At 55.3% G+C, this 19,290-nt stretch overlaps 3 protein-coding genes across 9 annotated transcripts in view; 2 read left to right on the top strand and 1 right to left on the bottom strand.

Annotated features, from left to right (window-relative positions):
* GNB2 (G protein subunit beta 2) overlaps positions 1-3,828 on the top strand; it is a 5,045-nt gene extending 1,217 nt beyond the window's left edge. Inside the window, exons 2-10 of the mRNA XM_006081014.3 lie at positions 1,094-1,225; positions 1,452-1,490; positions 1,597-1,703; positions 2,017-2,080; positions 2,164-2,326; positions 2,421-2,487; positions 2,771-2,972; positions 3,059-3,275; positions 3,356-3,828. Of these exons, the coding sequence (XP_006081076.1) occupies positions 1,169-1,225; positions 1,452-1,490; positions 1,597-1,703; positions 2,017-2,080; positions 2,164-2,326; positions 2,421-2,487; positions 2,771-2,972; positions 3,059-3,275; positions 3,356-3,462 (1,023 nt within the window). The 5' untranslated portion in view covers positions 1,094-1,168 and the 3' untranslated portion in view covers positions 3,463-3,828. The remainder of the gene's footprint in view (positions 1-1,093; positions 1,226-1,451; positions 1,491-1,596; positions 1,704-2,016; positions 2,081-2,163; positions 2,327-2,420; positions 2,488-2,770; positions 2,973-3,058; positions 3,276-3,355) is intronic.
* Positions 3,829-4,345: 517 nt separating this feature from the next.
* Positions 4,346-16,443, bottom strand: GIGYF1 (GRB10 interacting GYF protein 1). 7 transcript variants are annotated; one of them, XM_014457774.2, is made up of 28 exons: positions 16,118-16,434; positions 14,747-14,975; positions 13,895-14,046; positions 13,759-13,817; positions 13,534-13,644; positions 13,310-13,439; positions 13,102-13,197; positions 12,857-12,968; positions 12,638-12,746; positions 12,221-12,261; positions 11,827-11,997; positions 11,348-11,601; positions 11,109-11,217; positions 10,237-10,371; positions 9,942-10,042; positions 9,560-9,731; positions 9,272-9,438; positions 9,076-9,176; positions 8,875-8,991; positions 8,653-8,753; positions 8,449-8,531; positions 8,206-8,346; positions 7,896-8,123; positions 7,476-7,660; positions 7,219-7,379; positions 6,964-7,127; positions 6,752-6,881; positions 4,346-6,652 (listed from the first exon to the last, which is right to left on the bottom strand). In XM_014457774.2, exons 5-28 carry the CDS (start codon positions 13,566-13,568, stop codon positions 6,600-6,602), a joined length of 3,096 nt encoding a protein of 1,031 aa, XP_014313260.1. In that variant the 5' UTR covers positions 13,569-13,644; positions 13,759-13,817; positions 13,895-14,046; positions 14,747-14,975; positions 16,118-16,434; the 3' UTR covers positions 4,346-6,599. The 7 variants fall into 7 exon arrangements, with proteins under 7 accessions (XP_014313260.1, XP_014312892.1, XP_014313997.1 ...); XM_014457406.2 differs by having other exon boundaries at positions 13,908-14,046; XM_014458511.2 differs by lacking the exon at positions 14,747-14,975 and having other exon boundaries at positions 13,908-14,046.
* Positions 16,444-18,746: 2,303 nt separating this feature from the next.
* The window catches only part of POP7 (POP7 homolog, ribonuclease P/MRP subunit), a 13,835-nt gene continuing 13,291 nt past the window's right edge, over positions 18,747-19,290 (top strand). The window contains exon 1 of the mRNA XM_023757789.1: positions 18,747-18,901. Within this exon, the coding sequence (XP_023613557.1) occupies positions 18,759-18,901 (143 nt within the window). The 5' untranslated portion in view covers positions 18,747-18,758. The remainder of the gene's footprint in view (positions 18,902-19,290) is intronic.

Below are 19,290 nucleotides of genomic sequence, written 5' to 3'. Positions count from 1 at the left end.
CAAAGGGGGGCAAGCTCTTGATCCCAGGACGGAGCCAACCGGGCCCCGGGGCCCCCAATGATGAAGACCCCGGACTGGGATCTGGGGTTTCGAGGGCGCAAGGGCTAGGCCGCCTTGGGGCCCCGCTCGCGGCCCGGGGAGAGAGCAACTCCGCCTCAGGGCGGGAGCCCTCTCTTCGGAGCCCTAATTACTGGTGAGCGGCTCCCGCGGGCTTTCCGCAGCGCGCCGGGCGGGCGGCCTCGGCTCTGGCGGGAGCCGCGGCTGGAGGCTGCCCTCCCCGCCACCCTCGCCGCCACCCTGCCGCGGGCGGGCAGCTAATGGGGTGCAGCCGGCCCCGGGATGATCCGGGGTGAGCCGTCCCGAACCTATTAGCGCCCAATCGGCTTTTCCCAAATCCTGTCAACAGCCACCCTGGCCGGTTCTGGGGAGGAGCTGGAGGCTGGGTCGGGCGGGGGCGATGGGGTCGGGGGTGGGGTCACCCACCCTACAGGTCTCTGCCTGGGATGCGGTTGTCTTGGCAACCAGGCTAGGGTGGGGACACTTCACCAATGAGATGCTCTCATTCCGGGTGACGGTTGCCTAGGCAACCCCACGAACAGCCCAGCTGACCCCTCTCGTCTTCCCCCCTCCCCAGTCTAAGCTTGGGGGGTGTGTGCGGAGGGTGTGCGTCTTGTGGGGATGAATTTAAAGAGGCACCGCCCCTTTTAAAATGAGGTGCTAGTTGGGTGGTGCCTGTGTGGGCGGGGCGGACGCCTGGTCTGTTTTGAAGGGACTCTCCACCCCCTTCACCTCCCTTCCTCCCCCAGTTCCTGTCGCGGGAACCCGCCCGGGCTTCTGCCGAGGGAGGGGTTTCCCCTGCGCTTCCTCTTGCACTTCCCGCTTCGTTTCCGGGGGGCGGGAGGAAGATTGGGGAAGTCAGCTATTCCTAGGCCACATCTCCTGCGGCAGAGGCCCGGGTTCTGCTGGAGAGACCGAGGCCACCACCGCCGCCCTCTCTCCGCCCCGCGTTCACTCCTTCCTGTGCTCCGCCTTTCCCCCCTTTCCCGTGGCCTCGGGCCTGACGTCTGCCCTGCATCCCCCAGGCCTCCCCCAGGCCTCGGGCCAGCGGCGAGGAGCTGCCTCCCCCAGCCCCCTTCCCGCGGCCCCCAGCCGCCCCCAACCCCGCCCCATGAGTGAGCTGGAGCAACTGAGACAGGAGGCTGAGCAGCTCCGGAACCAGATCCGGGTGAGGGCCTGGCCGGCGGAGCTGCGGGTGGGGGACTGAATGGACATGGCCAGGCGGCTGTGTGTGTGTGTGTGTGTGTGTGTGTGTGTGTGTGTTCTTTATGTGTGGGGGTGTACCCTAGCCCTTTACTGTCTTATCCTCTGCACTCCCCTGTCTCATGTGTTCTTTCCTTCCCCTCCCCCCTCATCTTCTGCCTCTCTCTGACTGGTTCTGCTATATATTACAGGATGCCCGAAAAGCATGTGGGGATTCAACACTGACCCAGGTGAGATGAACCCGGTGCTGGGCTTGGGGGTAAGGGAAGGAGCAGGGGTTTGAGGCATGCTGCTTAGTGGGCTCTGCCTTCTGACCCTGGCTGCCTCCACCTCCAGATCACAGCTGGGCTGGACCCAGTGGGGAGAATCCAGATGAGGACACGGAGGACCCTCCGTGGGCACCTGGCAAAAATCTATGCGATGCACTGGGGGACAGACTCAAGGTGTGTTCGTGGTTGGGACTGAGCTTTTGTGTTTGCCCTTGGGCTGAGTTTATAGCAGGCAGTTGGAGTAGTGAGGGGCAGCCTTGCAGACCTAGGGAGATGAACAGGATGCCCATGTTGTATGTTTGGGAAGACTGTGACTCCCAGATATGTTGAGGGGATTGGAAAGAGGACCAAACTGACAGGAACTTCTGGACTGTTGCTGGGAGTTGTCTCAGAAGGGCCTCCCACCAGATGGGACGCTGGTAAGAGTGTCCTTCCAGAGGGGGCTTCACACCCTGACCCCTGTCTCTCCCTTGCCACTTTCCAACAGGCTGCTGGTCAGCGCCTCCCAGGATGGGAAGCTCATCATTTGGGACAGCTATACCACCAACAAGGTAGAGGTGATCCTGAGGCTGGACGGGGCTGGGCTGCAGGCCCTGCCCGGTTTCTGACCCTGGGCATTGCCCCTCCTCCCTAGGTCCATGCCATCCCGCTACGTTCCTCCTGGGTTATGACCTGTGCCTACGCGCCCTCAGGGAACTTTGTAGCCTGTGGGGGGTTGGACAACATCTGCTCCATCTACAGCCTCAAGACCCGTGAGGGCAATGTCAGGGTCAGCCGGGAGCTGCCTGGCCATACTGGTAAGGGGGGCCTGGTAGGATATAGGTGCTGTTGGTGGGGTAGGGGCTGTGCTGCTCTCCCTTAGAGACCTGGCTGACCAGCCTTTTCCCCCAGGGTACCTGTCCTGCTGCCGCTTCCTGGATGACAACCAAATCATCACAAGCTCTGGGGACACCACCTGGTGAGGCCCTGTCATCCACACTTCCTGCCTGGGGGAACACTGCCCCAGTGCTTAGCATGTAGCACACACAGCCTGAGCAAGTGAGGGCAGAGCTCTTATTCTGAACATCTGGGCTCCTCCTGTGGTGGGAAGGAGACAAGAGGAGGCTTCTGTGAGTCAGTGGCTCCTGATGCCCCTTCCTTGGAAGCTGTCAGGGCTGGGCTCACATGGTGGAGGGGTAGGGAGGCAAGAGTCCTCTCTGCCCTCCTCTCTGATCCCTTCCTTCTTACTGTCCTCTCGCTAGTGCCCTGTGGGACATTGAGACAGGCCAGCAGACAGTGGCTTTTGCTGGACACAGTGGGGATGTGATGTCCTTGTCACTGGCCCCCGATGGCCGCACCTTTGTGTCAGGTGCCTGTGATGCCTCTATCAAGCTGTGGGATGTTCGGGATTCAATGTGCCGACAGACCTTCATTGGCCATGAATCCGACATCAATGCTGTGGCTGTAAGTTCTGGGCAGGCTGGCTGGCCCCTCTGCCAGGCTTCTGGCCCTGCTCTGTGCCCTTATTCCATTCTGGTTGTGTCCTGTAGTTCTTCCCCAACGGCTATGCCTTCACCACTGGCTCTGATGACGCCACGTGCCGCCTCTTCGACCTGCGGGCGGACCAGGAGCTCCTCATGTATTCCCATGACAACATCATTTGCGGCATCACCTCTGTTGCCTTCTCTCGCAGTGGCCGGCTGTTGCTTGCTGGCTATGATGACTTCAACTGCAACATCTGGGATGCCATGAAGGGCGACCGTGCAGGTGAGAGCTGGGTGCTGGGCTGAGATAGGCTAGGACAGGGAACCAGGCCAGATGAGTTCTGATGTACCCCTCCCTCACAGGTGTCCTCGCCGGCCATGACAACCGTGTGAGCTGCCTCGGGGTCACAGATGATGGCATGGCTGTGGCCACAGGCTCCTGGGACTCCTTCCTCAAGATCTGGAACTAATAGCCCCAACCCCAACTGGGCCCGGCCAGGAGGGGCCTTGCCCACGCCCACACTACAGGCCGGGAGCTTTGGGGCTGGGGCACATGAGCCTCCCTCCCCTGGCCATAGGGCCTTGGGTCCCTGCTCCCCTACCCAGGTTTGGTTCCTCCCGGGGCCCCCACTGTGGAAATAAAGATGGGAATAGAATGGGGGAAGAGAGGCAGAAAGCCCTCCTTCTTTAGCTGCCCTGGGGTCAGGGCCTCATCCCCCTGGAGGGTCAGAGGCAGGAGGTAGAAACTCCAGGGGCTGGCTTTTTTAAAACTGGTTTTATTTTAATTTTTATTATATTTTCAGTTTTTCCATAAAGGAACCAATTCCAACTCTGTACCTGGTCTCTCCTCTTGCTTGTGTCTTCCTTACTTTGGGTAGGGCATATCAGCTTGGGGGTAGGGCAGTGATGGCGAACCTATAACACGCATGTCAGAGGTGACATGCGAACTCATCTTTTTGGTTGATTTTCCTTTGTTAAATGGCATTTAAATATATAAAATAAATATCAAAGATATAAATCTATGTTTTACTATGGTTGCAAAGATCAAAAAATTTCTATATGTGACACGGCACCAGAGTTAAGTTAGGGTTTTTCAAAATGCTGACACGCCGAGCTCAAAAGGTTTGCCATCACTGGGGTAGGGGGCCCAAGAGGAAATTGCACTTTTCCTCGGACCAAAGCTGGAGTTATAGGCGGGAATTTTTTCCCAGCAGGGTTGTATGTATTTATTCCACCTAAACATACACAGCCCTCCATTCAGACTGACCAACCATACCATGTCCGCAGTTCTTTTGAATTCCCAGTTCTGACTCTCCTCCTACACTCTCTTTCCCCAAGAAAAGATGCAGAAGCTGAAGGGAACACACACCAAGTTTTATTGGGGGTAGTATTTACAGGGGCAGGTAGAAGAGGGAGGAGTAACAGGGTGGGGAGATTTCGGGTACAAGGCAGACAAGGGGATACAGAAGGCCCCTGCACCTCACCCCAACCCCAGGAAGGGCAGGAGAGCAGCCAGGGCCCAGGAAGATGGGCTGGGAAAGGATATCAATGGGGGGAATGAGTCCCTGGGCTTTGGAGGGCTCAGGGGCTTGTAAACATTGACCACTCTCAGAAGGGGATAGGGTGGGAGAGGGTTCCCCCTACACTTCCTCACAGGGTTAAGGCCTCTCCAGGCTCAAAGTCTCTTTAGCTAGGGGGGAGGGGAAGGAAGAGAGGGGAAGAGTGTTATCCCCCCTCCCCCTGCATTGGCTGCGGCAGGGGTGGGGGCGGTTACATTCAGTCACAACAGTACTCCCCCCCACACCTCTAATGCCGCCAAATACTGGCGCAAGGAAAAGGGGAGCTGGGGGGCCAGCAGCAGCAAGACACTTCACCCTGGCCCATCACCCCCTTATTGCTTTAGAGAGAATATTGTCTTTTCACGGACGCTAACACTGTTGAAACCAGGGAGAAGCAGGTGGAGGGAGCCCCTCCACCCCTCAAGGCCAGCTTTATTCCCCCAACACTGACCCAGTTGCCACTTTGGTGCAAAAACAAACGAACAAACAAAAACAACCACTCCAAAACAAACAAAAAACGCATGGTCTCTCTGGGGATGGATAGGGGGGAAAACTGGGGCCACTCCCCATTTCCCCAGGGCAGGAAGGAGAAATACATTCATGGAGGGGAGGCAGTGGCAGAATCCTGCCCTAATACTGCACTCTGAGCAGTGAGGTCAATAGGAGAAATTAGGTGAGAAACCCAAAAGATACAACAAACTTAAAACACACACATACACACACACACACACAAATGAAGACAAACCCAGGCAGGTGACTGGGAATAGGTCCATGAGCAGAAGGACCACCTCCCCCTGACTTAGGCGAAACGACACATCTATTCTTGACCCCCCCACCCCCCACCTTACCCAACATTAAAAATGTATCAGGGGAGTAAGGAGGGGAGAAGCCACTCACTCCTCTCCAGTTTGGTCAATGGAGGGGTCAGGGCAGAGCTGGGTGGTCCACATCCCATAGCCAGCTGGCTACAGGTGGAAAGCTCCCCTCTAACAGCCGCCACACTGCAACCTGAAGCCCCAAGCTGTCCACTCCCTTGGCCTCCTGGGCCCCTCCTCTCACCCCCTTCACAGGAGAAATAGTCATTAAGTGGTGCCTCTCCAGCCCCAGAAGGAACTAGTTTGCCCCACCTCACTCGAAGGGACGCAGCAGGGGCTTATGGCCCAAAGAATACATTCATGTGGCAAGGCAGGGAGCTGGGCTTTCAGCTTCACACCCAGTTCCCCTAATGGCAGTGGTGGGGGAAGCCCCTCACCAGGGCCAGAGTGGAAGTTCTGCTGTCCTGACAGCCAGATGAGGTTGGCACTGGCTGGCCCTCTGCCATCTACCCCGTCAGCCACCTGGGGACGGGAGGTGGCCTGGCCCATTTGTGCAACTTTCCCCCAAAGCAGCAAAGCCAAGGGGCTCCTTTAGCCCCGACCCCAGACACCTCTGCCACAGTCATAGCAATAAGGGGGCCTTTCACAGCAGTCCGGCCGGTGGGGCTGAGGGGACGTCGCTGTGCAAACTGCTGGCACCCCAGCTTCCAGTTACCTCAATGGCCCACCTGGCAGGGCAGGGAGGGTAAGTGCAGCCTTGGGGGCCAGGCAGGACAGACCGATGGGGCCATGTCCCCACTGCCCAAAAATAACAGTGTGTGTTTTCTTTCAGCCTCCTAACTTTTTTTTCTCATTGTTTTTCTTTTTTCTTAAAAAAAACACAACCCAACAAAACCAAAAACTCTGTGGACCTTCCATTGTCACCCCCACAATCCCCAAAGGGGGAAGGGGTGCTTAGAGTCTAGTTTTTAACAATTACGTTTCTCCTAACGTTTTCTTCAATGTTTAAAATTTTTTTAAAAGGAAAAAAAAAAAACCTTCCCCCCAATCTATTAAAGTGCCTCGTGGTGGGTGAGTTAAGGTGCATCGTGTGGTTTGTAACAAGTGCTGGGGACCCTGCCCCTGCTTCCTCCTATGCTCCTTGCTGGGAGCCTGCAAGCTGGGGACCCAAGAGTCCAAGCTGCTGCTGTTGCCCCTGGCCTACAGCCCAGGGGGGCTGGTGGGACGGGCTGGTCAGTAGTCATCCACGCTCTCGATCTCACCAGAAGGTCCATGCAGGGAGTACCCTGAAGCCGGAAGAAGCTGGGTTTGAGCTCTTTCACCCACAGGTGCCTGCTCCAAGCTGAGGAAGGAGCCTCCTTACTGACCCCACCCCCAAAACATACCCAAGATGCTAGGGTCCGAGTGTAGCATTAGTGCCCTCCTCTTGGCCTTGCTGCCCTCCCCAGGGCCAAGTTTGGTGCTGTGGTTGGTCTGAAAGGCGGTCTGCAGAGAGCCGCTGCTCAACCAAGCCTCCTGCCAGGCAGCAGAAAGGGAGAGGGAGTCAGGAGGGTGCTGGGCAACCTCATCCTCACCTGCAGGGGATGCGAAACCTCACCTGTTGCTGTTGCCGTTGTTGGCTGGCTTTCTGCTTAGCCCTCCGTTCCAGGAATTGTTTGGCAAATTCTTTGGCTTCCAGCGTGTCCCCCAGGCAGGAACGAATATAATCGTGGACATCATAGGGGGATTCCACCTCTTTGAGGATCGCTACAGCCATGGGCACTATAGGACAGGATGGTGGCTGTCAGGGCCCACCTGGTGCAAGGTCTGGCACCTCTGGCCCAGCCCAGCCTCCCAGAGTCTGCCCCTATACCATCCAGGCTGCCCGTGGTGCTCAGTGTGTGCAGCATCTGCTCACACCACTGGGTGAAGCCATCCTGGGGCCTGGGAATGCCCTGTAACAGCTTCAGCAGCTTCTCTTCCTCCTCTGTCTTTTTGCGCACAGGCCGACCAGACAGGTGGCTATACGAGTCACTAGGTTGGATAAAGATGGATTAGAGGCAAGAGATCAGTTCAGGTGTTCTCCATCCTTCCAGCCCCAGCCCAGACCCTGCCGGCCCTGGCACCCACCTGAGAGAGGGGCTGCTCCGGCTGTTCTTCAGGCCTAGGCTGCGGGCCACGCTCCCGCTGCTCTTGATGGTGTCCTCCCAAAGCCCCAGGCCGACACTGCTGCCCCCACTCTTGTCAGACCCGCCCCACAGCGGCCCAGACTCAGATATCCACTGGTTCACGGGAGTAGCGCCCAGGCCCCCAAGCTGGTATAGATGGCAGAAAGTCAGTGGCCCAAATAGGGAAAGAAAGCTAAGTGGGGAGGCATGTAAGGACCACATAGAGGGGCAAAGTAAAGACCACATAGAGGAGAGATCCTTCAGTCATATAAGGACCAGAGCTCCCCACCCCACACCCAAGTCACCCCTGAAAGCTGACTGGAAGGGGTTCCTGCAGGCCCAAAACTTGCAAGTCAACCAGGGAAGGGCCCAGCGTGCTCACCACTCGGTGGTTGGAGGCCTGGGCCCGCGATGACTCCCGAGGCAGAGGCTGCTTATGCAGCTGTCGCTCGCTCTCCAACTGCAGTTCAAGCAGCGTCTTCATGGAGAGTCCTTGCTTGGCCAGGCCAGCCCACAGTGGGGGTGGGGAGCTGGGTGCAGGGGGCACTGGGACTGCGGCCACTGCCTGCTGCTGTTGCAGCAGCTTCAGTAGTAGCTCCTGTTGCCGTACCTGAACCAGTGAGACAGTGAGGGCCAGCAATCTGGCCCCAAGCTCAGGCCCAAGAAGCGGGAGGGCTCAGCTGGGAACCCACCTGCTTGCGCCGAAACAACTCCTCTTCCTCCTGTCGCCGCTTCTGCTCCTCCTGTTGCTGCTGGCGTCGCTTCTCTTCCCGGCGCTTGCGCTCCTCCTCCTCCCGCTTCACCCTGAGCTCCACTTCTCTGCGCTCTTGGAACTGACAGTCAACGAGATCAGCCGTCAGACATGTGGGCACCCTGACTTCCCTGTCAGTTCAGCTCTTGACACCAAGGACTCCAGCCCCAGGATGCCTACTCACTTTATGTTGCAGCTGGAGTTGTTCTAGAATTGGACCCTGAGTCGAAGAGTTAATTGGTATGTCCCATAGACTGGCCTCACCGCCTGCAAGGGGCAAAGGCAGCTGCAGGAGGGCGCTCAGGCTCCCTGGACTGAAGCAACCTGAGGGGTAGGTGAAGCCCCTGAGCTCCCTACTTCCCCAGAGACTACTGGGCTGGACACACACCTGATTGTGATGAGGCTGAGGTATGTATATCCCAGAGGGAGCCGGAATCTGGCACCGACAAGGACCGGTTCATCGTCGGGAGCAGGTTCTGGTCCCCACTTCTGAGGAGCAAAGCACTGATTCTCAGCAATCTAAACCCATCTCCCCACTTTACATATCCCGAGGGCTCACACATGCAGCCAATCAAAGACTGAGATGTGACAGGCACAGCAACCCACAGACCTGGGGGGTTTGAGAGCTTGGAGCTGCTGCAGGAAGGTGGTGAGCTGCTGCTGCTGCGGTGGCGTCAAGTCCCCCAGAGCCACCTTTTCCCGGAGCCCACACTGCTGGAGGGGGCGGCTGTGGAAAGGAAGACAGGCATGAGGAGGCCCGCCCATATAACCCAGGTCCATTCCTGTCTACAGGTCCTCCTGGGCCCTGTACCTGTTGACCAGCTGAAGAAACTGCTGGTGCTGCAGTTGCTGGTACAGTGCCGCTGCTGCCAGCTCCTGTTGCTTCTTCAGCCGCTCCTGGTCCATGTTTCCCTGAGCAAGGATGAGAGTATTCCTTGTCATGCTCCACACAACCGGTTGACATCTTGCCTCCCCTCCCTGCCTCGCCCAAAGGTGGGTATGCTCACCAGCAGTGGGGGTGGTGAGGGCCCGGGGGCAAAGGGGACACGACCCCACATCTTGATCACCTCACCAAGTGGCTGGAAGCCCTCATCACAACCACGTTTCACAAGCAGGGCCATGGAGAAATAGCCCGCCTGGAACCACTCTGCCATCTCCTGTGTTGTAAAGGGGCCTGGACAGGCAGAAAGAGGGCTTTGGTCAGAAAGGTATGCCAAAGGAACCCTGAAAGAGAACGATGGTGTGCCACCACCCCTAACAGCCCCTCCTGCATGCCCCCTACTCCCCATGGGCACCTTGGATCTCTCCCTGTGGGTCCTTGTAGAACCATTTTCGGGCCGCACCATGGCTGAGGGGGAGGGCAGTGGCAGCTGCAGAGTGTCGCAGGCCCTGGGTGTGCATGGCAGCCGTGAATTGCTCCTCCTCCAGGGAGCTGTCTTGCAGGGATGCCACAAGCTTCTCTGCCTCCTGGGAGCCCAGGGAGAGAGGGAAGGCTCAATTGCCCAATCACGCAATAGCAGGACAGGGCTGGGGCTAAGGTCAAGCGAGGGTGAGCTAGACACAGTGGGACAGATGGGGAAGAGCATGGTACCGGGGCAGACAGACTAACAATGGCTTTCTGTCCCCCTGTAGGGGAGGATCCCCAGAGCCTTCTTAGGCTCCCTGCCCCCACCCAACCTGCTGCAGGTGCTTCAAGCCTTCATCATCTTCCAGATCTCCAGGCGGGCCGGGGGGTGAGCCCACTCCAGGACTCAGCTGCATGCCCCTCAAATCATCTCCTGGGAGCAAAGGAAGGTGGAATGGAGGGCCCAGAGAAAGTGCAAGACAGTCCCTATCCACCCTCTTCTAGAAAAGCAGGCTCTACTCTAGCTCTCACACAAACACCCCGTGCACCACCCTCCCATAAGGAAGAGGCAGGTTTTCACCACCAGCCCTTGGTTCCAATGAAAGGGCAGCCCCACCCTCTGGCTACCTTCAGTAACTGGCAGGTCTTTCTCCACAGCATCACCTCCTTCCCCATTAGCTCCCCAGAGTGGGCCCAAGGCGGCCAATGGGGATGGAGAGCTGGACTTCTCTGAAGGTGGCAGTGGGGTCAGTTCCTTCCCACCTGAAAAGGGTAATTACCAGACTTCAAAACCAAAGAGCCAGAAGTCCTTAAAAATAGACAGGCCCTCTGTTTGTGTCCAGACCTTGGGCTACTAGGTAGAGTCCACCAACGTAACCCTGGTCATCTCAACATTCAGTAACTCAACACCACAAACTCCGCTTTGCACACTTCCTTTTTTGCCACTCTAATACTGGACCCTGGCATGTGTCCATGGCACTGTCCAGGGCTGTATGCACAATACCATAAATTTACTACTATGTTCTACAGATTCTTCAAGGCATTTGCAAAGGTCATTTTTTTTAAAAAAATATATTTTATTGATTTTTTACAGAGAGTAAGGGAGAGGGATAGAGAGTTAGAAACATCGATCAGCTGCCTCCTGCACACTCCCTACTGGGGATGTGCCCGCAACCAAGGTACATGCCCTTGACCAGAATAGAACCTGGGACCCTTGAGTCCGCAGGCCGACGCTCTATCCACTGAGCCAAACCGGTCAGGGCTGCAAAGGTCATTTTGATCACGCTTGATTTTCATATGACACACTGCCTTTAAAATACAGCCCTGCTGTTTCTGGGTTCCTTCCCACACCTGTCAGTACCTGCTTTTCTGGAGTTTCTAAGCAGCCTTCTTCTGAAGGTGAGTGGACAGTCAGTACCCAGCCTGGTGAGGGAACCCTCTGCCCACCTAGCCCAGTTCAGGCTCTCAGGCCTTCTCCTTAGTCCACCCTGCAGGCTTACCTGCCTCAGGTCCCTCCTCATCCAGCCCTTCGGCAGGCTCTTCCTCCTCTTCCTCCAGACCCTGGAAGTCAAGCTCCTGCTCCTCAGGAATGGACTCCTTGGGGCCCTTCTGCATGGGATTAGAGAATACAATGGGAGGTGAGGGGGCAGAGGATAAACAGGTGGGAGTAAGAGGACCCCATCAGGGCAGGTTCCCGCCAATCTCTAACAAAATCCTCCCCTGGCCACCTCATGGATACCTTGAGAGGCAAGAAGGCTCCAGAGGCATCGAAGGTGCCCATTTCTTCATCCTCATCATCCAGGCACCACTCTGGGAGCCCATCCTTGTCATCATCAAAGCCGTCAGGCCCTCGGCACCTCCGGAGGTGAGAGCTGCTCCCCCCACCCCGCCCTTCCTCTTCACCACACCCTCCTCGATCCCCTCGCAAATCAAATTCAAACTTGCGACGGCGGTCCCCATGTTCCCGCCAGCCAGCCGAGCGGGGGCCACCATCTGTGCAGGAAAAGTCAGAAGGAGAATCAGTATCCCAGTCGAGCCAGAGGCTCCTCTTCTGCTGCCCATAGGACCCCTGGGACTCCCGGCATTTCCAGGACTTCTCCCCCACCCTCCTCACTCGAGAACACTTTTAGTTCCCTCCACCTGGCCATGAAAGCCCCCTGCATGGGACGTTCTTGCTGCTCCCCACCCCCTACAACACCCATCTAGCCCCAATCTCACCAGGGCTGGATGAACGCCAGCGGTCACCATCTCGCCGGGGTCCTGCCCCAAGTCTCCAGCTGCCCTCCTCCTCTTCCTCTTGCTCCTCCCGGAGAGAACGCCAGTTCTCGCTATCTGAGCGGGCATGTTCCTTCCTTGGACCAGCCCCTCCCTCCTCAAACCCGGATCGTGCTTGGGGGCAGGGGAAGACACAGTCAGCAGAGTGGCAGCCACAGTCCCTGGAAGACTCTTTCTATAATCCTCATTGACAAAGAGGAGCCCAGCTCCAGGTTCTCTTGCCCCACCCCGCACCTTCCCCAGGAAAGGCCCCCCTCACTGGAGCCACCCATTCCCATCTCCCCCCACCTCTCAATGACCTTTCAGGGCCTGGAACCTCCCTCACCACTATCCATACCTCCATCCCTCCTGGCCGACTTCTCAAACCGCCTCTCGCCTCTGCAGGAGGGAAAGGTGTTGGTCAAAGGACAGCTTTCCCATCCCTGACTTTGAGATCTCTGCACACCTGTCCATTCTGCTCTGAGGAGGGAGGGAGGGGAGGGGGGACTAGGAAAAGGTCAGACCTGGGAGGGAGCTCAAGGGGGCACACAGAACCGAAGGTCACAGAACAAATGGGGACTAAGGAAATCATAAGGAAAGGGCAGGGCTGCAGGGGTCAGAGGGCAGAGAGCGCAGTTGCTGACCAGGGCTTATTTGATTATTCTCCTGCTGCCCTCTAATGACAAAGACCTAAGCCTTTCTTCATGGGATCCTAGATCTTAACCCTAGGGCTTCTCTCTGCTCAGCCTCTATGCCATCTCCTTCCAGCCTGCACCTGTCATCCCAACTCTGGCTACGCTGGATCTCCCGGGGGTTTCGACCAAAGGCCCCGTCGCCTTCTTCAATGCTTCTTTGGTAAAAGCAACTGTCACCACGGCCACGACCTGGAACAGGAATGAGATGCACATAGGAAACTTGCCAGATCACCTCTGCACATCTTCAAACCACAGGCCCCCACCATCTGCTACCCCAGCACATGTTATCAGCCCCCTACCTCGGCTCCGAGTGCTGCCCCTGCCACGGGAGGCGCCGGCTGGGGCGGGGCCAGCCCCTTTCCCCATCAGCCTCAGCACAGCCACACTGTTCACTGACAGGGAGAAGTTTCTCTGAGGAGGGAGCCAGGGGTGGGAGTGAGGACCCAGGTACCTGACTGCCCCCACCCTGTCCAGAACTGTACCCTCCACCACCTGTCTTCCCAATCCAGCCCTCCAAGATGGAGCTCCAGTGCCCTAGCCCCACCTGCTCCTCTTCGGTCAGAGGCTCCAGTGCCAGGGGCTGCAGTGGCTCCTCCTGTAGCACCGCAGCAAATTCCTTGTCTTGCAGCTCATCTGGGACCTGTCAATCAAGGCAGGAGGGCCGAGATACAACATGCTCCTGGGAACTCTCTACTGACTAAGGACAGACAGGCAATTGGATCACGTACCCTCCCCGACACCCACCCTCCCACCTTGTTCTCCTTGACGTAGAGAGCCAGCATCTCCTCTCGCCCATATCGATAGTCAGCCAGCTTGTACTTGGGCATAGCAGGAGATGGGGGCGGGGAGGCCACGCTGCCACCACTAGAAAGTGCCCTCAGCCTAGAAAAGGGACACGGGGAAGAAGAAAGACCGGAGTTTGAGCAGCTCTATTCTTTCTGGCTTTCCCTTGCCGCCCAAAGCATATCTGTCTCACCACTCAGGCCCAAAGTTGAGGGTCTCTGCTGCCATTGTGGAGCTGGGTGTGTCCTAGAGATCAGAGGAGATGAGCAGGGGTGGGGGGACCTGGAGTTCACTCTCCAAATACCTGTGGAGGCAGAGGGGACACCGGGCTTAGAGAGAGCACACCCAGATAACCCTAGAGGATGGTTAATAGGTCCCCACCTTGGTGGGCATAGTAATGGGCTCTAAAAGGACTCACCTAAACCAGCCACGTGCCACTTACACCATGAGCTAACCAGAGTCACGGCAGGGGAAGACCTAGGGGTAAGGTAGAAAACAGGGCAGCTAGGACCCTTCTGTTTCTGCAGGGGTGCCCTCCCTTGCCCCAGACCCACCTGACAGCCTTACTCTGGGCAGCAGGTAGAGTACGGACCAGCCTCTCTTCAGGCAGAAGCCTATGCTGGAGTGAATCAGGGGCCCCAAGCTACTAGATGTTGGTTTGACCACAGTGGTGCCCAGGGAGGGACCTTCACATCTGGGAAAAATCCTTAATAAGATGAGGGGAAGAAGGTGGGTTAAATTAATGGGTCAGACGGGTCTCCCTGCCTGTGGCCTACATAATGGTGACTATAGCCTCTACTCCCTCTCATCTCTGTCCCCCATGTTTGGTCCCACAAACAGTTAATTCACCCAGCAAAGCCTGACTGAGGTACTGGAGGTGGGCAGAGAATACTCCAGGCACCTCTCTAGGTCTCAGCACTCTGGCTGCATGGCATAGCATTCAGTAAGGGGGTGGTTAAGGTTTGCATGGACATTCAGGACAAAGATAAAACAAAAATAACCAAACAAATAAAAAACCCACTGAAACCACAAATATTGCAGAGAGAAAAAAGGTCAGTTATGAAGAGAAGGATTAGAAATTAATCTGGGAGAAAAATTATTTTCCTTCTGAAAAATTTCAGAGCTGGCTGCTTGGCAGCTAGAATCCAGAGACTCAGTTTCAAGAGAAACCCAGTACAAGGGGAGTGGGGGTGGGGATGCTATTCCAGGGACAAAGGTGGGGCACATGCTGAAGGAAGGCTTCATGAAGGCAAGTCCAGCCAGTGCACCCATGGGCTGGTTTACCAAACAGGAACCAACACCCAAACCCCTTCTTCTTCCCAATCAGGAAGAATCCAAACGTAAGTAAAATGAGCCAAGAAGGGAACCAAGTTATGATGATACAAGTTGGGAAGAAGGCCCCTCACCATAAAGTCCAAATAAGCTCAGAGTTACTGAGGCTGACAGAAGTGGCGGCGTTGGCAGTGACCTGTCCCTCTAAGGACCGATAAAAGATGCTCTCAGGAAGCAGCTCATCCCTGGCGGTTCCGGGCAAGCAGCGTCTCAGGTGGCTGAGCAAGGATTCTCTCACTGGTTGGGAAGAAGGCTGGACTGGAGTGCCCCCACAATGCCCATTAACTCCAAGACTCCACAACTCTGGGAAGGAAGAAGAAGGGTTTTACCAGAGGGGCCAAGGGGCAGAGGCTCTTTGACCTACAGCTGCATACCAGAATATAAAACTCTAGAACAGACACAGTACCCACTCCCAGAATCCCAGCATCTCAGGATGAAACGGAGCTTTTAAGACCAGCTAGAATGGGGCTGACCTCTCCCAGCACGGGCATCTCTTCTACAACTGCTCTGGCTGGATATTCCTGGTGATGGAACACGATACGGCACACACGGCCGTCAGAAGACAAGTCTGTTGAAAAGCTCTTCCCTTCATGGAATGCAAGTAAGCCTCCCAGACAGCAGAGTAAGGTTACTTCTTTCAATGCTACAACCATTATGCGATTTGGACAATGGATGAACCTTAAAGACTGTGCTAAGTGAAACAAGCCAGTCACAATAGAACAGACATTGTATGATTCCTCTTATATGAGATTCCTAGAGGACTCAAATTCAAAGAGAGAAGAGAGTAGAATGGGGGCGGGGGCGGGGATCTGGGGCAAGAGGAGATGTTTAATGGGTACAGAGTTTCAGCTGAAATGGGGCAAATGAAAAAGTTCTGGAGATGGATGGTGGTGATAGCTGAACAATGTGAATGTATTTAATGTTGCTGAACTTTGCATTTAAAAATGGTTAAAATGGCATATGTTATATTTTACCACCATTAAAAAAAAAGGTTTAAGGAAAACAATAAAAGGCATTTGGGGATAGCTATCACAAACTTAAGTCTTCCCCATTTTAAGAAAAACACCTCAAATTCCTTCAAACAAATCTTAGGAGAGGCTGTTCTGAGCCTCCTCCAGTTCACTCCAGAATAGCCCATCTTCTAGAGCAGTGGTTCTCAACCTTCCTAATGCCACGACCCTTTAATACAGTTCCTCATGTTGTGGTGACCCCCAATTTCATTGTTACAAATTGAACATAATTAAAGCATAGTGATTAATCACAAAAACAATATGTAATTATATATGTGTTTTCTGATGGTCTTAGGCGACCCCTGTGAAAGGGTCGTTCGCCTGCCAAAGGGGTCGCGACCCACAGGTTGAGAACCGCTGTTCTAGAGGAACAAAGGAGTCCTGTGGCATGGAAGGCTGCTATGGGGAGAGGGGAACAGAAAAGGGACAACTCACCCTGCCACCCCGCCAGGGAGTGGGGCAAAGGCGGCACTCCTTGGTGCTTTCCACAGCTGCCTTTGCCTCTCTGTCCTGTATGAGCAAAGTGAAGAAAAACGGCTCCCAGTGTGAGAAGCAAGATATCTGCAGAGGCAAAATGAGAAGCAGTCAGGGGTCGGGTGGGGAGCATAGGAGCAGCTGGAGAAAAAGGCCAAGACTCCAGGAGGAGAATCTGGTCCCAGAGCTGGTAGCTGACTGGCCCTTCCTTGCCAAGCAGCACGCATGCCTCCCATAATTTCCACTCTTCTAAATAGGCATGTATCTTTCCACATGCTTCCTCGAAGCCAGCAGTTCTCAACTTGGGGGAAGGGACGGGGAGACGTGTGGCAAAATCTGGAGACATATCTGGCATCACTGGAAGGTGCTACTGGCATCTAATGCGTAGAGACCAGGGATGCTGCTAAACATCCTATAATGCATAGCACAGCTTTCCACAACAGAGAATTAGCTGGCCCTAAATGTCATTATTGCCATGGTTGAGAAACCCTCCTCTATGCCACAAGCAGAAGTAATGCCTATTCTCTGTTTATAGAGAATGAAAGACCAGAGAAACCAAATTAATTGAAGTTCATTCTCCCCAATGAAGAGCAAGGAAATAATTCCCTAATTATACTGTCCCATGAGAGAAATCTGAAATCCTGTCAGGAGGGAAATCATTGGGAAAAACCTAGGTTTTAAAAAAAATTATCCTAAGTTTCTCTATTACAAACTCTCAAAGCCAAGCATTTGGATCCCTTCCATGGAAGGGTGGGAGTCAGCAGGCAGAGTAGTGGGGACAAGGCCTTTCCTGGCGACCTGATCTAAGGATCTCCTCACAGGCTCCTTCCAACTTAGCCCCCACCCCCTCCTCATCTGCCTGCCTCCTCTACCAGCTCTTCTTTCTCAGGCCTCAGTATACCCTCACTCTCCTGGCGTCTGAATTATTACTATTAAAAGGCTGCCCCCTGCTGGAGTCATGGGGACAGGACACACTGATCCTGGGCGCTCACAACAGGCTTGAAGGAACAGGAGGGGAGCCTGTTCTCGGGTTCAGAACCCACAGGAGAAGGTAAAGATCCAGAGAATAGGCAGTCCCAGTACACACTAAGCTAAGAACATCACTTCCTCATTCCATCACCCCTAAAATTAGTCCCAATCCAAAGCAATGTGCCTTGGCACAGAAAGGTACCACTATTAACAGAAGTAGAATCCCAAATTCCCCAACATTTGAGAAACTGCCCAGCCTCAAGCCTGTTGGAGGTGACTCCGCCCTTGGTCAGGATGGAAAGATTCTCCCTGCATGGTAAATGAGAACTCTCTGAGGCTTAAAAAACGGCGCAGGCCCTGGCTGCTGTGGCTCCGTTGGTTGGAGCATCGTCCATGCACCAAAAGGTGGCGGGTTCCAATTCCTGGGCAGGGTACACACTCAGGTTGTGGGTTTGAGCCCCCATCCAGGCACATGCAAGAGGCAACTGATCAATGTTTCTCTCTCTCTCCCTTAAAAAAAAAAAAATCAATAAGAATGTACAAACACACACACACAAACACACAGCGTAAGCCCAATCCTCTTGGCTGGTCAGCTATCCGAGCTCTATACTCTCTGAACTGTCCTGACAAATGCGCAGCATGTCTACTAGTTAAGTTTTTAAAGCACTTTCACACTTTAACTCATTTGATCCCTTCTGCCCACTTGCCCAGTCTTGGGCTCCAGCCAGGGAAAACAAGGAAGAGAGGCTGCAGCTGCCTCAGGAGGGGACCCAGAAGTCCCTAGACCAGGGGTGGGCAAACTTTTTGACTCGAGGGCCACAATGTGTTCTTAAACTGGACCGGAGGGCCGGAACAAAAGCATGGATGGAGTGTTTGTGTGAACTAATATAAATTCAAAGTAAACATCATTACATAAAAGGGTACGGTCTTTTTTTTTTTTAGTTTTATTCATTTCAAACGGTCCGGATCCGGTCCGCGGGCCGTAGTTTGCCCACGGCTGCCTAGACACTCTATCCAGACTGGAGAACCACTCCAAACTCTCAAGCAGACTTTGTGAGTTTTAAGCCATTTTACATTTTCTTGTTAGAATTTTTTAAATCCTTCACATGGCTGCCAGCCTCTTCTCACCTCTGCTCTAAAGTGGGTCTATTTTTTTCTATTCCAAACTCCAACCACAGATGTAAAATGGAGGGCAAACTGGGGCCCTTTAATCCATCGAATCACACACAATACGAACACATCCACTGGCTGAAAAAGCCAGACCAGGGGTCTAAGCACACAACTCACTTGACTGTATACAACATATGGTACCCGGATCCCAGGCCACGGCAGCAACACCAAGTCCAGAGCTGCCCCACCATTCCCAGTGACATGCTAGACCTACGATGCAGGAACTAAAGCTGGAGCTGGAGTCAGGGTCGGTGTCCTGGGACTGCACAGGGAACAGTGCAGATGCAAGAACCAGAAAGCAAACTCCCACACGCCGAGAACCGCACAGGGGACCGGCCTGCTGGTACCCACGCTGTTTCAATTGCAGAGGCAAGTTGGGGGCTCTCGCTGGGGAGCGAGGTTGCAACTGGCATGTGAGCTCGAAGGCGCAGCGGAGAGGCCGGGGACCATTGGGAAAGCGGTAATGAGAGGCAGGAGAGGAGTGAGCTGGGGTGGCTGCGGGAAGAACCGGCCAACAAGTCCTGATGGAGCATCACCCAGGGACCACCTGGCGGACCAGACCTGGAGGCTTCCTGGGGATCCCAGTAATGACTGGGTAGGTCGGAGGTAAGAAGTGAGGATCGCCTTAAAGTTAACTTGGAAGAATAAGAAAAGAAAAGGCGGTGTGACCGGGCTGGAGCCCGGGAGCTGCTGCATCAGGGGAGCCGGGCCGGGAAGGGCCGGGCTGGCATCAGAAAAGACGAACGTGTGGAACGCACCGGGCACCGGGAGACCCCATGACCAAGCACTAACGTCGCCGGCGGGAAGCAGACTCAGGTGGAGACCCAGGAGGGGAAAGGCTGCCACGTTAGCCGGAGTGCAAGGCCGGGACTCCCAGACCCGCAGGGCCCAGCGAATCGCAGCGCGAACCCGGAGGCGCGCCGAGGCGTCCCGGGGGGCGAGCGGCAGGCGGGTCCGCGGCGCCGAGCGGGGCTGGCGGAGGATGCTGGCGGGGG

The sequence above is a fragment of the Myotis lucifugus genome, unplaced genomic scaffold, assembly GCF_000147115.1.
Source record: "Myotis lucifugus unplaced genomic scaffold, Myoluc2.0 scaffold_0, whole genome shotgun sequence".
NCBI lineage: Eukaryota > Metazoa > Chordata > Mammalia > Chiroptera > Vespertilionidae > Myotis > Myotis lucifugus.
The sequence above is the reverse complement of the archived record's forward strand: the minus strand, read 5'-3'. Positions and strand labels throughout refer to the sequence as shown.

What these genes read in the sequence shown, in the direction of transcription:
- GIGYF1 (XM_014457774.2), bottom strand. Translation starts at nt 13,568, where the DNA reads ATGGCAGCAGAGACCCTCAACTTTGGGCCTGAGTG. An exon ending in GAGCCTTCTTGCCTCTCAAG is followed by an intron (nt 11,218 to 11,347) that starts GTATCCATGAGG and finishes AATCCCATGCAG; the next exon opens with AAGGGCCCCAAGGAGTCCAT. An exon ending in CTCGGACCCTAGCATCTTGG is followed by an intron (nt 6,653 to 6,751) that starts GTATGTTTTGGG and finishes TTCCGGCTTCAG; the next exon opens with GGTACTCCCTGCATGGACCT.